At 52.0% G+C, this 15,003-nt stretch overlaps 7 protein-coding genes across 7 annotated transcripts in view; 3 read left to right on the forward strand and 4 right to left on the reverse strand.

The window, feature by feature from the left end:
• Positions 1-16: 16 nt before the first annotated feature.
• Positions 17-618, forward strand: CTHT_0048210 (putative histone H2B.1 protein; the record flags this gene model as incomplete). The annotated part of the gene is made up of 3 exons (XM_006695121.1): positions 17-188; positions 304-375; positions 440-618. The coding sequence occupies 3 exons, from the start codon at positions 17-19 to the stop codon at positions 616-618; spliced, it is 423 nt and encodes a 140-aa protein (XP_006695184.1).
• Positions 619-1,116: 498 nt separating this feature from the next.
• Positions 1,117-3,517, reverse strand: CTHT_0048220 (uncharacterized protein; the record flags this gene model as incomplete). The annotated part of the gene is made up of 3 exons (XM_006695122.1): positions 1,117-1,600; positions 1,663-3,294; positions 3,405-3,517. 3 exons carry the CDS (start codon positions 3,515-3,517, stop codon positions 1,117-1,119), a joined length of 2,229 nt encoding a protein of 742 aa, XP_006695185.1.
• A 1,132-nt stretch (positions 3,518-4,649) lies between these two features.
• On the forward strand, positions 4,650-6,315 carry CTHT_0048230 (cysteine protease-like protein; the record flags this gene model as incomplete). Its single annotated transcript, XM_006695123.1, has 4 exons — positions 4,650-5,343; positions 5,408-5,576; positions 5,638-5,862; positions 5,919-6,315. 4 exons carry the CDS (start codon positions 4,650-4,652, stop codon positions 6,313-6,315), a joined length of 1,485 nt encoding a protein of 494 aa, XP_006695186.1.
• Positions 6,316-6,498: 183 nt separating this feature from the next.
• CTHT_0048240 (uncharacterized protein) lies at positions 6,499-8,316 on the reverse strand (the record flags this gene model as incomplete). Its single annotated transcript, XM_006695124.1, has 3 exons — positions 6,499-6,636; positions 6,735-8,115; positions 8,207-8,316. 3 exons carry the CDS (start codon positions 8,314-8,316, stop codon positions 6,499-6,501), a joined length of 1,629 nt encoding a protein of 542 aa, XP_006695187.1.
• A 1,033-nt stretch (positions 8,317-9,349) lies between these two features.
• CTHT_0048250 (uncharacterized protein) lies at positions 9,350-10,947 on the forward strand (the record flags this gene model as incomplete). The annotated part of the gene is made up of 4 exons (XM_006695125.1): positions 9,350-10,208; positions 10,280-10,441; positions 10,601-10,738; positions 10,796-10,947. 4 exons carry the CDS (start codon positions 9,350-9,352, stop codon positions 10,945-10,947), a joined length of 1,311 nt encoding a protein of 436 aa, XP_006695188.1.
• Positions 10,948-11,082: 135 nt separating this feature from the next.
• CTHT_0048260 (cystathionine gamma-synthase-like protein) lies at positions 11,083-13,127 on the reverse strand (the record flags this gene model as incomplete). The annotated part of the gene is made up of 3 exons (XM_006695126.1): positions 11,083-12,805; positions 12,921-13,015; positions 13,080-13,127. 3 exons carry the CDS (start codon positions 13,125-13,127, stop codon positions 11,083-11,085), a joined length of 1,866 nt encoding a protein of 621 aa, XP_006695189.1.
• Positions 13,128-14,732: 1,605 nt separating this feature from the next.
• CTHT_0048270 (uncharacterized protein) overlaps positions 14,733-15,003 on the reverse strand; it is a gene marked incomplete at both ends in the record, with an annotated part of 1,755 nt that continues 1,484 nt past the window's right edge. The window contains one exon of the mRNA XM_006695127.1: positions 14,733-15,003. This exon is cut by the window's right edge and continues 1,484 nt beyond it. Coding sequence (XP_006695190.1) covers positions 14,733-15,003 — 271 coding nt within the window.

Here is a 15,003-nt window from a genome sequence, read left to right on the forward strand (position 1 = left end):
TTTTCAGATATCAAAAATGGCGCCCAAGGCTGATGCTCAGAAGAAGCCCGCCTCCAAGGCCCCGGCTAGCACTGCTTCCAAGGCTCCCTCTGAGAAGAAGGATGCCGGTAAGAAGACCGCCGCCTCTGGCGAGAAGAAAAAGCGGACCAAGGCCCGCAAGGAGACCTACTCCTCCTACATCTACAAGGGTAAGTTTGGCACATCCAGGACGTGTTCCGCACAACATGTAGAGGTGTAGCACAATACCAGCACGCATCTCCACCTGTTATGAGCTTCGAGACATTTTTGCTGACTCGAGTCCAGTCCTGAAGCAGGTCCACCCCGACACTGGTATCTCCAACCGGGCGATGTCTATCCTCAACTCCTTCGTGAACGGTGAGTCACAGCTCCCGTGCCTCTTTTGGCACAATTCGACTTTCTTTGCTGACTTTGGCCGAAGACATTTTTGAGCGCGTTGCTACTGAGGCTTCTAAGCTCGCTGCCTACAACAAGAAGTCTACCATCTCCTCCCGCGAGATTCAGACCGCTGTCCGCCTCATCCTTCCTGGCGAGCTGGCCAAGCACGCTGTCTCGGAAGGTACCAAGGCCGTCACCAAGTACTCTTCCAGCACGAAATAAGCGACGTGATTCTTTCCTTTTCTTGTTCTTTTCTCTTAGGGTACCGGGATTGCTTGGCATTTGGGAGTCATGACGAGGCTGGTCAAGGTACAGCGCGCCTTGAGGGTCTCTTAATGCAATGCGTTACGGATGGTCTGCTTTTATGGGGGCTCTGTTTTTTCTCAGGGTTTTATGGGGTTTGCGGTTGTACAATAACATACCTTGATATCAGGGTTTCGGGCGAAATGAATCGTGCATATGATCACTTGTGGTTTTCCGCAATTTCTGCGTGGTCAGTGATGTCGTGACTGCAGTACGCGGCGCGTCTGTACACGCCGCGTCTGACCAGGGTTCTGGTTGGACCATGCTGCGGATTTGGGCCCTTGTCGATGCGCGAAGCTAGCGCGACCAAGTGCCGGTTTTAAGCACTTCTCCATTAGATATCTAACATAAAACTGTTTGAGTATTGCGCTCGTGGCATCAGAGCCAGCATGTCCAGAATTCGCACCCAGAAAGTCGTTATCCCAAGCCTGCCTTCGAGCGTTTGACGACTTGAGCGACGGGCTCCAGGATGCCCTTGTTGTCTGCCGCTCCCAACGCCATGCCCTTGGTCCAGCCCATTTTTTCCAACATTGCACGTCCCTTGTTATCCTGCCCGAGTTCTGGAACTGAAGCTCCCACAATCTCTCCATCGCGCAAAATGAGAGCTTTGTAGCTGCTTCGAGCTTTGCTCTCACCAGTAACACTGGGTAACTTAGAAGGCTTGTGGCCCCGAATATCGACGCGGTGGAAGTACTTGCGGTGGATGCGCATAGCTGCCTTGTCGACATGGTTAGTTGCCTCCTCGACCTTTGTCGAAGCGTATCGGACGGTGCGCTTGGTCCTGTAAAACACGGGGCGCCTCTGATCACCCGATCCGGACGATTTGGATGTGATGTTAAACTTATTCGCAAGTTCGTGGAGGATCTTGCGAGCGTGTTTGTCAAGAGGAGGGAACTCGAGTCTGGAGGTCATGAAATCAGTATGCAGGAACAATATTGTTGCGGATGAACAGTATTTGCTTACCGTTCTGCTGAGCTGAGTAGGAAAGAAACCAGTTCAGCTTTCATGTCATCCAACTTCATACCATGCGGATACTTGACGCGCAGATCGTTCAAGTCTGCGTTTTTCCCCAACAAACCCTGACTGCGAAGTGCCTCACGGGCCATCTTGCGTTCCTTTTTACGCTCCCTATCGCGCTGCCACGCAGCTCGAAGGGCAGCTTCGACTTCGGAATCGGAAACGTTGAAATTGGGTGGCTGCTTGCTACGCCTCTTGCGAGGATGTCGGAGGTAGGGTGCACCCCATTCCCCAATTTCCAGGTTATCAAGTGCGTCGGCGACCTGACTGGCAGAAGGAAGAGTCGTATGCTGTTTTTGCTGCCTCCCCTTGTCCCTTTTTGCGGCTGCGGAGCTGTTGAACAAGAGTAGCTTATCGCTTCCCATCCCATGCTCTTCTTGCTTAGCAAGAAGCTGGGCAAGCGTTTCATCATCCATATCTTCAGCCATACTCTCGTCCTCCTCGCTTTCACTCTTCTCTTCGTTCAACATGTCGGTGGTTTCGACATCACTAGTGCCACTAGCTCCCGACACCTCTGACCCGCTATCTTCTCCTAGAGAGTCGCCAGTCTTGAAAAGTCCAAACTCGTCCTCCCTACCAAAATTGACAGAATCATGATCGCCTCCCAGGTCTCTGTAGCCAGAGAGGGCCTGCAGCTGTTGAGAAAAGAAATCGTCTTCGTCATTTGCGGCCATGTTTTCGATGTAATCTGCCAAGATTGCATCTTCTTCGGAATCTTCCTCCATAGGGGGAGGGTGACGGCTGTTTCGTCTTCCCTTCAACTGCTTTTTGCGGGACATCCCAAAGGCCAATGTATCGTTTTGAGAAGTCCTGTTGTGAGGGGCCACTACGAGCGCTCTGGTCTTTCTTGCGTTTGAGGACTTTTGTTCCGCAGATGGTTTGCTATCTTGAGATGACTTCTGAAATGTGGAGAATTCGGGTGTAGAGGACTGATCAAGCCGTTTACTTGTCCCCTTAGCGGCCGCCAGCCGACCTTTAAATAGAATGACTTCCTCGCTCGAGTCGGAGCCACATGATGCTCTCGGAGAAGCAGGTTTTGATGACGTCTTTTTTTCCTTTTCTGCTGGAGGAGGCTTTGGGGGTGGGGCCTGGGTTAATTTTTCCAACATGGACTCGTCTCCTTCAAGGTCGAAAACAAAAAGCCCGTCATTAGACTGGATTTCTTTATCGGTCTGTATGGTCTCTTTGGCTGTTGTGATCTCTTCGACTTCACACTTTTCGACCTGTTCAACCTCTTCAGCTGCGGAGGAGCCATTGCCGACTGCTGTGACAGACTTGGAGATAACAGCACTTTGGTTGAGTCTTGGTTGTTCGATGAAGCGGATAGTTGTCTCGACAGTTGTTTCAACAGTGACACGATTGAGTACTTCAGTTTCGGGAGTTGCTGCATTAGGATATGCGGACGCATCAATGTTTCCATTGGTTTCCGGATTATCATTCACAGATTCGGTCACTTCTCCGGACTCAGGGCGTTCCAGCTCCTTCAGTTCTTTGAGTGGCTCGACGAAGCCAGCACTGATGAAGGCAATGGGCTTATGCCTAAGCTTGGCATCTCCTTCCAACCATGCCCACTCTGACCTATGGGAAGCTGTGTTCCTAGCCTCGTCTCTCATTGAAAAGCCTAATAAGGTCAGAATGAAGAGTTGGATGTACAAGGGGGGTAGCCATGGTTCTCAGTTGGCTCATACCATGTGATGCATGCTCCTTGGAAGGAGGTAGTGTAGGAGTGAATGACTGGGGCCTGAAGGGCCGGGATGATGAGGGCTGACCGCGACCACGACTGGCGCAGGGAGGCGCCCATTTCCCTCTCTTTGGCGGCATATCTAAGCAGTCAGTCCAGCACGCAAAACCCAGACTAAAACCAAATGCTGAACTAAGTCGATGCAAGCTCCTTATGCGGAAGATACAGATGCCAATATGGTCGCATTCAAAGACCTTAGCTGGGGAGCTTGTCAGTCCAAGCCAGAATGGTGTTTCTGGCCCTTTCCAACTTGCTTTTCCGGTGTTGAATGGTTATGTAATGTAGTCGGTTGGGGTTGGAAAGTCTCTGCTGGATAAAAAGATAGACGTTTGTTTGGCCACTGAAGTCCCTTGCCCATGTCAGAAGGAAACTGCTGTCGGGTTAGGGTTCTCACCCACTCTTCCACGTTATCTTACGTCATGTTACGTACTTTTAGTGGAGTTACATATTTTACAATGATCTTTCCTGGCTTTCCCGCACCGTCTCCGTTTGGAATGTTCCGCTGACTGACCGCTGCAGATATGCGAGCTCATCCGACCGCACAAACTTTAAGGGGAATTCTTCTTTCAAATGGTAACCAAGCAGGCAAAAGGATATCTAACACGACGGCGTGAAATTTGCGTCTAAGTGAGTGTTAGAAACGAGACGCTTACGAGGAACACATTTACTGTCGGTGACTCCCATGCATGATCCGAAAACGGTAAGGCTGGCTGGCTGATCAACGCGGAGATGTGGGGCCAGCAACCCAGATGACAGCGACGCAGCGCGGAACACAGGCACGTTCTTAACGCATCCTCTTGCTATCATCGCCATCGCTATTTCCCCTGTAGCTTCGTCCAAGCAACTCCTTCAAGCTTCGCGACTCACACAAAAACTCCATTGCACAAGTTCCCTGTGCTCTGGCGCCCTAGAGCTCTGCTTGATCAGAGTCCAAGAACACACTGAAAACAAAGGCCGACCGCTCATTCAACGGCCATTACGTCAGCGTTTGGCCTGCTTGCACGGGGCCAACGGTAAACAAGGCAGAAGGGGTCCGCCCGATCCCTCTTGCTGTTAGCTCACGCGACCAGCGTTTAGGCATCGTGACGGGAAATACATATATAGTCCTTTAGACTTTCTGCCTGCTCACAAGTCAATATTTTGAACCGCGGCCAGCAGCCTGTAGAGGCAACTAGGAGCGTTAACAACACCAATGTCGGCAGGATCTTGGCAGTCGGCTGTTTCGAGCACATCACCAAAGCTGGCGAGCGCAATGGAGGTCGCCATGGCCGCTGGCGCCGAAGTTAGCCGCGTGAGCCGACGCATCTTGCAGAAGATATGGGATCCAGAGCCCGTCAATGACAGTAATCAGCCTGTGTGGTGTCTGGGTCGCTCCTACATAGCAAACAAGAAGTTCTCGACAAAAGCGCCGCCGCAGTCCTATTCCTCTTCCTCGTCCGTAACATCATCATTGATCCTATCCAGCATCCCTCCTGCCGACACCGCCGTATCCACATCTTCGGCGCCAGTTCCTACTGCTGTCCCCGGCACCAACAGCGGCCATTCGCAACAGCAAACTCCCGAGACCCCCGCGGATTTGAGTGCGAGTAGTGTGGAATCGGCGCTTGCCTACGGGGACGCAGATGGTACTACCGACGGCGGCTGGCCGCCGGCTTTCCTGGACGACTTCGAGTCGCGGATATGGATGACATACCGGACGGGTTTCGAACTGATCCCGCGCTCGACAGATCCGCGGGCCACGTCGGCGCTGTCGTTTAGCATGCGTCTAAAGACATCCTTCGGGGCGGACCAGGCAGGTTTCTCCTCTGACACTGGTTGGGGGTGCATGATCCGATCTGGACAGAGCCTCCTGGCTAACGCATTGTTGATCTCGCGTTTGGGCCGTGGTAGGTTGTTGCTGGCGTTCTCGAGGCGTTAAATATTATAGCTAACGTCGCAACTATTTTGCAGAGTGGAGACGAGGTCAAAACCCGAAAGCCGAGCGTGAGATTCTCTCGCTGTTCGCCGACGACCCAAGGGCCCCCTATTCCTTACATAATTTTGTCAAACACGGGGCGGAGGCGTGTGGTAAGTTCCCGGGGGAGTGGTTTGGTCCGTCGGCGACGGCACGTTGCATTCAGTAAGTCCATGACCTAGCTGCAGTTCGCGGTCTCAGAGGACGTTTGTTAACGTTCCCACAGGGCCTTGGCCAACAAGCATGAGAGTGAACTGCGGGTGTACTCTACCGGTGATCTACCCGATGTGTACGAGGACAGCTTTATGGCGATTGCCAACCCTGACGGCCAGCATTTCCATCCTACCCTTGTCTTGGTATGCACGAGATTGGGAATTGATAAAATCAACAAGGTCTATGAACAGGCCTTGATTTCTACCCTCCAGATGGAGCAGTCCATCGGCATTGCAGGGTGAGCCTTCCTAATATCTCGGCTTTCCTCGCCCTGTTGGCTAACATATCTTTTAGTGGTCGTCCTTCTCAATCTCACTACTTCATTGGCGTTCAGGACCAGTGGCTGTTCTATCTCGATCCTCATTACCCCAGACCCATGCTTCCGTATCGTGAAAACCCTGAAGACTATACCCAAGAAGAGGTAGATTCATGTCATACTCGACGCCTGCGACATCTTCACGTCGAAGACCTGGATCCTAGCATGTTAATCGGCTTCCTGATTAAGGATGAAGATGACTGGGATACGTGGAAGAGCGCAGTGAAGCATGTTCAGGGTAAGGCCATCATCACTGTCTCTCCACATGATCCCGCGCTCGGTGGCACCGGGTCTGGTCGGGCTGAAGCCATCGATGAGGTGGAGACTTTGAGCGATGACGACAACGACGATGGTGATACCGTGCTTCAGGCATGAAGCATCTTTTCTGAAAACTGGTATACATATCGGCTAAGATACGTATGCATTGATGTCGGCCGGGTGAACTTGCTCTACGCTTTGATGAGCTGACACCAGAGCCACGAAGATCTTTCTGCATGAGAGATAGTGCGGGTCTCGGGATGAGCAAATCGCAGTTCAGTCTGCAGATCGGGGACTGGTTCAGCGCCGCTTTTTTTTGTTGCTGCCACTTCCCTTGTTTGTATTGGGAACGTAGGTGGCGTGATCCAGCTCCTTAACATGCTGGAAGAGTTTGTTTCGTGACTCAAACGTAGCGTTGCAGACAGCGCATTTGTGCTGCTAATGTTTATGGGGGGCGTCAGATATTTTGACCTTGTACGGCTTCACGTGTACATAGGGGCATGGATCGTATGGACGTAATGCGCATAACGACTTACATTTGCAGCCTGTGCCTCAGATGCCTGGCGAGCGGCTTTCTTCTCTCTTTTCAACTTGGCTTTGCCGATTTTCTTTGCACCATTTGGCTTAGCAATGCTGTCATCCTCCAATGTAAGGTCTTCAAGGCTGGCAGTTGCGGTGTCGACAACCTTGGCGATGTTATCCTTTGGGGTTTTGCCTTTCTTATTGCCCCCTAAAATTCGTTCCTCAACCTTTGATCTGGGGGCGTACTCGTCATCTTCTTCACTGGATGAGACTTCGGGTTGCCCTTCTTCCTCCTGATCTAGTTGTGGAGAGATGTGCTTGGTATCTTCCACGGTAATCCCAAGGTGCACATTGGGCACTTCAGTGATGCCCTCCTCTTCATCCTCAGGTTCGGCAGGTGCAGACCGCGAAGGAGATGGGTCTTGAAGGTCAAAGTTCTGGTCCTCTTTCCTCATTTGCCTTTTGAGCTGCTGTACCGCTTTGATGTGCTTTTTGCTCTTTTCATGAGCCTCAAATTGCTTTTCGCTCTTGAATGTCTTGTTACACACAACACATTCGATCTCCTCGATTTCCTCCTCTTCCTCCGAAAGCGAGAAGCCGCCCTCGTTCTCATCAACTTCCCTGGATTGAACCCATTCAGGCATGACAAACTCAGCCAACTTCTCTTTGTTCGCTGCCCGTTGCCGTGCTGCCTGAGCTGCTACAGAATTCCGCAGAAGCTGTTGCCTTTCGACCTCAGACTGCTTATTAGGCCTATATCGCGGGTCCCTCTTCTTGACAAAGGCCACCAGGGACAGGACAGCGTCATTGAATTCCCGAATCCCCTCCTCGCGAAACTTTTTATTCTCCTTCTCCATCAAGCGGCGAACACGGCGGTCAGGGGCATCCGAGAGACGGTATTTATCCCTCCAGCTGAACGACTTCCGGGTTGAAAAGCTGGACCACACACTGTAGAATGGCTTTGCAACGGTCTCATAGTCGTCGGTAGACTTGCCAAAAGGGGGGTATAGCACTGGCTCAGCACCATTGTATTCAGATGCCGCGGTTTCCTCCGCAGCAAGCTGGTCGAAGAACTCGTTGAGGATGCTAAAAAAGCCCCTTGGGCTATCATCCATCGGTACACTCTTGTTGAAGCGGCTCATCAAATCGAAGATTGCGCTGGCAGATGTGTGGCCTCCGGGGGACCTTTCGGTGCCTGGAGCGCCAGAGCTAATGTCGTCCTCGCCGCTGAGAATGGCATCGCGATGAGAGTCATACCAAGCTCGCTCCTGCGGATCAGATAGAATCTCGTAGGCAGTCTGGACCTCAGCGAATCGTTTCGTGGCGTTCTCGACATCGTTAAGGTTGCGGTCCGGGTGCAGCTCGAGAGCCTTTCGCTTGTATGCTCGCCGGATTCTGAGAGTAGATGGGGTTAGGGGCTGATCTAAACACGCGGAGCAATGGTGCCCCCGGAAGTAGCAAGCAAGTGAGCAAACGATGCACTCACTCTTCGTCTGTAGCATTGCGATCAACGCCGAGCAGCTCGTAGTAGCACGTCTTGCGCGGAGTGGCTGTCTGGTTGCCGCCGACTCGCGGAGTTGACTGTTCGGCTCCCATGGCTGCGATGCAACACTTGCTTTTACGGTGGTTGCAACACAAAGGCGCGTATATTGCAATTCGTCTAATTCACATGCTCAGGGACTTGACTACTGTTTGTGGTAGTGCGTGGCGTCTGAGCTGTTGGTCGATCTCTGTCAAAGATTGACCTGTCCGTGGCTTCCCCCCCCTTTCCCTCGTGGTCCAGTCTCTGGATGTCCTTGGGCAGGGAAAAGTTTTGGCGGGGTAGGGGTTCCTTGCTGGTGGGGCCTTGTATTATACGCAGTATGATGCCATTTGGTAACGTAATCTGTAAAACAGCAGAGATGACAGTTCACCAACCGCCAGCCTCTAGGGTCTTTTTCTTCAGAAGCTCTAGCTGCAGGGGATGGGGCTAATCAAGGTGCGGCGCGGGGTTGCCACACAAGTCTGAGTTGCATTCCTGGGAAACTAATCACAAGGAGCCATCAGGTGATGAATTATATGGATGACATGGATGGACGGATGTGACTGGAGTCCGCAGGCGGTCTGGTGCCTTTTACCCGCGGTACAGGCTACGCCACGCTTGAGGTACAGATCTGTATTGCTGTATTGGGATACAATGCCAGGCGATCTATGCGTGGATAGGGGTTTGGATGAAAAGCGGGAAGTGCTGGCTGCAGTGGGGACCTGGGGCTTGACGGCGAGAATAGCAACCCCATATACATATAATCTGGGCATTTGTCCTGCCCTTCTAAATGTGCACGCGCTTAAGCCTTTCTCGACTTCTCTCATATTAGCGCACCATTCCCCCAAGTGCAGGATGAGCAGCGCCTCACGTTTTACACAATTCCCTCTTTGAGCCGCTGCTGAGGCCTTCTCATAACTGTCACCATACACTAATCGTTTTTACTTGAGCATTTCTGCCTGCCTCCTCAGCAGCCCCTCGACTCCGGTCATATAGTCTTGGGCCTGGAGGAGCACAGACGACTTACATGACGTTGCCCTGCGCCATGCACCGGCACCTCTCCGAAACGTATGAATTAGCTCCAGCCCGGCCGGCGTACTTGCTGCGATGAAGTTCGGACACACGTTCCAAGAGGCATTGGCCAAAGAGCGCTACCCTCAGCACTGGGTTGAAAAGGCCATCCCCTACCGCCAGCTCAAGAAGATCTTGGGAAAAGTTCGTGAGGAGCTTCATAAAAATGGCTACGATCCCGATACTCTCCGCCAGCTGCTCGCTGACCACAAAGCCGAGTATCATCTTGAGCCGGACGACGCTCATCTGCTTCACCCTAAGCTGATCGTGCGCTCCGGAGTTCGTACTCTTCCTGCCCCAGAAAACGCTAAGGAAGAGGTGAAGGAGGGCGAGTCTGTGTCCGAGGCGATCCCACCGGCAGTGGATAGCCTCAATTCCTCTTCTTCCGAGCATCCCCAGGCATCCCGCTCCCTGCAGCAGGTCGACGAGGATGGATGGATCAAGATTCCCATGGACGCGGATGAGAGGTTCTTCAACCTTTTGTCATCAGATGTCAACGAACTGGATGTGCTGCAGACTCAAGAGCAGCAGTCAATGACCTTGAAGATCCACGACCTAGGGGCAGAGATATCCCAGGTTGCAAAGCCTCGTAAGGGCCTAGTAAATTTGTCCAAATCGGACCTCTACCGTTGGCGTGAAATCTTCGAGATCTATCTTGCTGCCGAAGTCTTCTTTTCGACTAGCGAGCAGCATGGGGGGCTTCGCAACAGCGAGAAGGCCCGACAGCAGCTTATTTGGTTCCAGGAAGAGGTTAATAAGAGACAACTTCCTCAAAGATTCAAAATCGAATCCAGCGCCATCGCTTACATGCATTTTCTGAATTTGAACGCTACGCTCCTGCAAAATCTTCAGTTTCAGGAACTTAACCAGACAGCCGTCACAAAGATCATCAAGAGTAAGCCAAAGAAGTGCCCCTGAGGTGCTTCCTCAACATATCCTTTGTCAACCGTTCTGACTTCAAGGCAGAATTCGACAAGCGCACTTCGCTCGGGGTCAAGCAAGTTTTCCCAAAGCTCATGTATACGGCACATTTCATTTCAGAGTCTGTCTCCAAAGATATCTGCGCTCAACTGAGCCGGGAGGTTATTAATTTGGTTCCACAAGTCGTGGATTACTCATGCACAATTTGTGAGTCCAGACTGCACCATGCCACCCAGCTGACTGCAATTGCTCCGACTGCACGACGTAACGACGGCAAAAGAGCGAGCGAATCATGACGCCTCTTCAGGAAGGCAGACTACCAAGACATGCATCTACACGAGTGTACATGCGGCTAACACGATCTAGGCATGTCTATTTGCTGGATTCCCGTCCGTCTGGACTGTGATCATGTATTCTGCATCCGCTGCATGATTAAGATGCAGAATCAGAACAAACGCTTTTGCCCTCTATGTCGTGCTGATGTGATTCAGCGTGCGAACGAGAGTACGTCTTCATGAGGTTTTCTGCAACTGTCATCTCGCATTGCTAATGCTTACCTAGATCACATCGATGACGAGATGGTGCGCTTCCTGGAGCGTTGGTTTCCAAAGGAAACCAAAGAAAAGCAAGCATGGAATGAACTGGAACGGCGCAAGGAGTTGCTGGGTGAGGCTCTCGTCCGAGAAGATGCTCCCCCCTGCATCGTCATGTGATCGCGTTTGTTCATGGGAAAGACCTTTTCATTCTTCACTTATTGGCATTGCCAGCCAGCATTCAAGATACCCACTAGTTCCAGAGAATACTATAATTGAATACCCCCAATTCTCTCTTCGGTCAACAGCATCAGTCTAAGAATCGATTGTCTTGGCGCCATTGCCGTCACCATTGCCCTCTACACTCTGTTCAGCCACTTTCAACGCCTCCTTGAACACGGCTACAATGTGCTCCGTCTCCTCAAGGCCAACACTAATGCGGATCAGATCGGGATCGACACCAAACTGCTTAGCCCAGTCCAGCTCTTGGTAGTGCGCTAGTAAAACGTAGGGAGAAGTAAGCGTAAAGTTGGTACCCAGACTTGGGCCCTTGGCCGTGTCAATGGCATCGTAAAAGGCAATTGCTTGCCTGCGATCATGGAAGACGACCGAGATCAGACCTCCATACCCGCCATTGGCGACCTTGCAAGCCTCGTAGTTGGCGCGAGATTCGTTGTACTTGGGGTAAAAGAGCGTTTTGATCAGAGGGCTGGCGCGGAAAACATGGCAAATGGCCTCAGCGTTGGCGTTAATACGGTCAATACGCGACACGAAGTCACGGCTGTTGCGCTCCATGAACATGACGTCCTCAGGCCAGTACGTGTCCTCGAACTCGGCGTGCGCAAATTGCTTGAGAGCGCTATAGTACCGGCCGTTAGGGTTAAAGACGGCACTACCGCCCATGACATTGCAGTCGCCCGAGAAGATCTTGGTCAGGCTGCTGACAACAATATCAGCGAACGGCAGCACGTTTATGTTGGCGAAAGTGCCGATGGTCTCGTCGACCACGACGGCGAAGTCGTAGCGGTCGGCCAACTCCCGGATGCGCCGTAAATTGGGGCAAGTCAGCAGCGGGTTGCCAGGGAACTCGCAGAAGAGAGCAAGGAAGCGCTCGCCGCTCTCGAGCCGCCGCTCGATCTCGTCCAAATCGGCCTCGGACGCGTGGCCGTAGAAGGCGCAGCCTGGACCGAACTTCTGCAATATTTTCAGCGTGTCGACGTAGGGGAAGCCGAAGTTGATGCTCTTCATGTTGCCCCGCGCACCGAGCAGCGCCCGGTGAGAGTTGAAGATGGCGCTCATGCCCGACGGGAACAGGTAGATATCTTCTTCGCGCAAGTTGACCACCCCACGGGTGTTGGCCGCCATCTCGCCTTCCGGTGGTGGCGCCGTCGTGAGCTCGTGGTTGCTGCGCAGCGCACCCGCGATGCGCCGCTTGATGGCTGACTTGGCAGGCTCGACGAAAGAGACGTCGAGGTTGCGGCCGAAGCGCTCTTCTAGGAAGCGCGAGGATTCCTGGACATCTGGAATAGCACTGGCTGTAGTCTCGAGATCTCTATCGGGACTGAGCCCGGGGGAGGGAGTCGACTTGGGAGTCTGGACGCCGGGCGTCCGCTGGTAGCGCTTGGGGCCCTTACATGGCTTAGGACTTGCGGGAATAGAGGCAGGCAAGTCATCGTCACGGCGAAGCAAACCATCCTTGAAGAGCCCGTGGCAAAATTCGGCTCTGCGGCTTGAAACACCGTCGCCAGTGTGCTGCCAGTACTGCTTCACATAAGGAAACGCTTCCTGAGAGCAGATGACTGCCGAAATGTTAGGAGAAAGGGATACCAGGGCCCTGGCGCTGGGTTTCGACGTGTCCAGAACGAGATGGACAGTGTCTAGGGTGGCAGCGATGGCAGGAGGAGCGAGTGACTTGACAAAAGCCAAACACCTGACAGCGATCCGGCGAGTTGGAAAGAGGAAAGCTTTGTGGCCGGGAGTTCCGAACTTAGCCACGATATCACTGGCGAAGTTTTGGATGCTCTTGTGGATGACGAAGCTAGATAAACGTTAGTAAAAAGTGGTTCGGGTACAAGGAGGATGGACTTCGACCGTCAAAATGATGAGTCGATTACCCGAGCAGACTGGGGTGATTTGACTCAAGGAGTTCATACCGAGGATAGCCTGTTTGCATGCGGCTAACAACCCAATCTTCGCCCTCCTCATAACCAATGTTGGACCTCCAGGTTGGCAACGAGACACTCACGGCCTGGATGCATATTAATTAGCAAAGGTCTCCAAACTTGTTGAGAGGAAGGATTTGAACTACTCACATGAGCCGTATCAGGAGGGATGGCTTCCCCGAGCTCAAAATGCGGCATGATGATAACGAGGCCGTGAGAACATGAAGTTTGATACTAGTACCTATGACTATTTAAAACATTGTAAGGGATCCGACTATCGAGATAGGATGTGTCCGGGAGCTCAGGCTCAAGTAGGGTCAAGTGAGAGACCGGTGAGGGTATAACAGTATGTTCTTAAGGTTGTGGGATCAACAAGACGAGATGGGGGAGCTCGGGCTCACTGCTTGACGAACCTGAAGGGGTGGATACCAGATATAGCTGGTCACAAAAAAAGGTACAAACCAATACACTACAGGAAAACCAGTAGGTACCTCTTAGGTAAGAATAAGTTTGTGAGCCAGTAACAAGAGACGGTGAGCGATGATGGATTTTAACTATGACAATGTTTTTGCCATGCACATTCTCACAACCAGCAAACAGTCAATGTCACATCCGTGTCTAGGTCACAGCCGGTCTGAAGCATGAAGAGTGGGTTGACGAAGTGTGGCTGCTAAGAAGCAGTCCGACAGGTATGGAAGGAATTGCAACCACCGTAGTACAGGGAATGGGATTTTGAGATTTCGCCGACCATCGGAGGCGAGCGAGACAGAAACAGACCATGGGCATTTTGGGAAAAAAAAAATAGTGTCGGCTTTTCCCGTCACTAACTACCGGTAAACCCGAGAACCTGACATCTGTTGACTCGCAGTGAGCTCTGGGCAGCACGGTACGGCGTATATCAAAGTTCCTTTCTGCAGTCGAGTTTCATGAAACTACGGGAACCATGACGCAAAGTCTGTTGTTGGAGCACAGTTCGTTGGAGAGTGATGATGGGCGAAGGACTGTCATCCCGCAATGCCAAGCCTGGGCAACCCGTTGATGCTTGAGACACCCTGGAGGCAGGCCCCACGTGGATCGCCGCCGCGTGGGTTAAAACATAGGGTCAGATCTTCGATGGTGGGGCAGCCGAGGGCGCACAGAGGAGGGGTTCGAGGTGGCATATGACTAAGAGAAGACGACTACCCGAGATTCGTGGTGATAGGAAAGAGGAGTAGCTGCATATGCCTTGAAGGGGTTAAGGAACTTAGTTATCCTGAAACTTGATGCTTGCAAGTGAGTTTCCCAGATAGATGGAACTATACTACCGCTCCAACGGAGCAGACTTCATCTCATAATTGTTAAAAACTATGAAAAGAACCAATGCTGAGCACAAGTCATCATTTAAAGCGAAATCTATCATCACTCATATACATTGTCCTTGGTAAAACAATGGCCTCACAATTCAATGATCTGTATCTATGACACAACTGCCCACAGCATCAAGCTTGTGTTTCAACATGATAAACAAAACCAATTATGTACCTCCGACCTGACTACCTAAATAGACAGATGAATGCTAAACAAGACAGACACAACATGTAAAAGCAATATCCAAACAAATGCAAAAAATATGGCTGTTAACAAGACATCGCTCAGTACATAATGCTCATCTTCGCAAAGGAAGTGGATTGCTCCGCTGATATCCAAAAGTTTTCGATTGATGTCATACTCTTAGCACATAGACTCAGTAAATCATTGCACTTCATGTTCCCCAACATCAATGTATTTCATCCCAACCCCAGAACAGCTCTTCCGTGACACTTTTCACCGCCCAACGCAGCTAATGCTGTCATCCGGCACAATGCTGTCATCATCGTTCATCTCATCCTCACTGCTCTCATACCGTCCCCTTGTCCTCGACTTGCTCCTCCGGTGGCCACTTAACGGCAGCGGCGCGTGCCTGCCCGGCATGGGATACCCGGGCACAGCCGCCGAGCCCAGGGGAGGATAGTCCCTTGGAGCAGGGTAATATCCAGCCGCCGCCGGCGGGGGCGGGGCGGGGGCGGGGGTAGTAGTCTCTAGTCGCAGGCGGAGG

This window comes from Thermochaetoides thermophila, assembly GCF_000221225.1.
Source record: "Thermochaetoides thermophila DSM 1495 unplaced genomic scaffold scf7180000011819, whole genome shotgun sequence".
Lineage (NCBI taxonomy): Eukaryota > Fungi > Ascomycota > Sordariomycetes > Sordariales > Chaetomiaceae > Thermochaetoides > Thermochaetoides thermophila.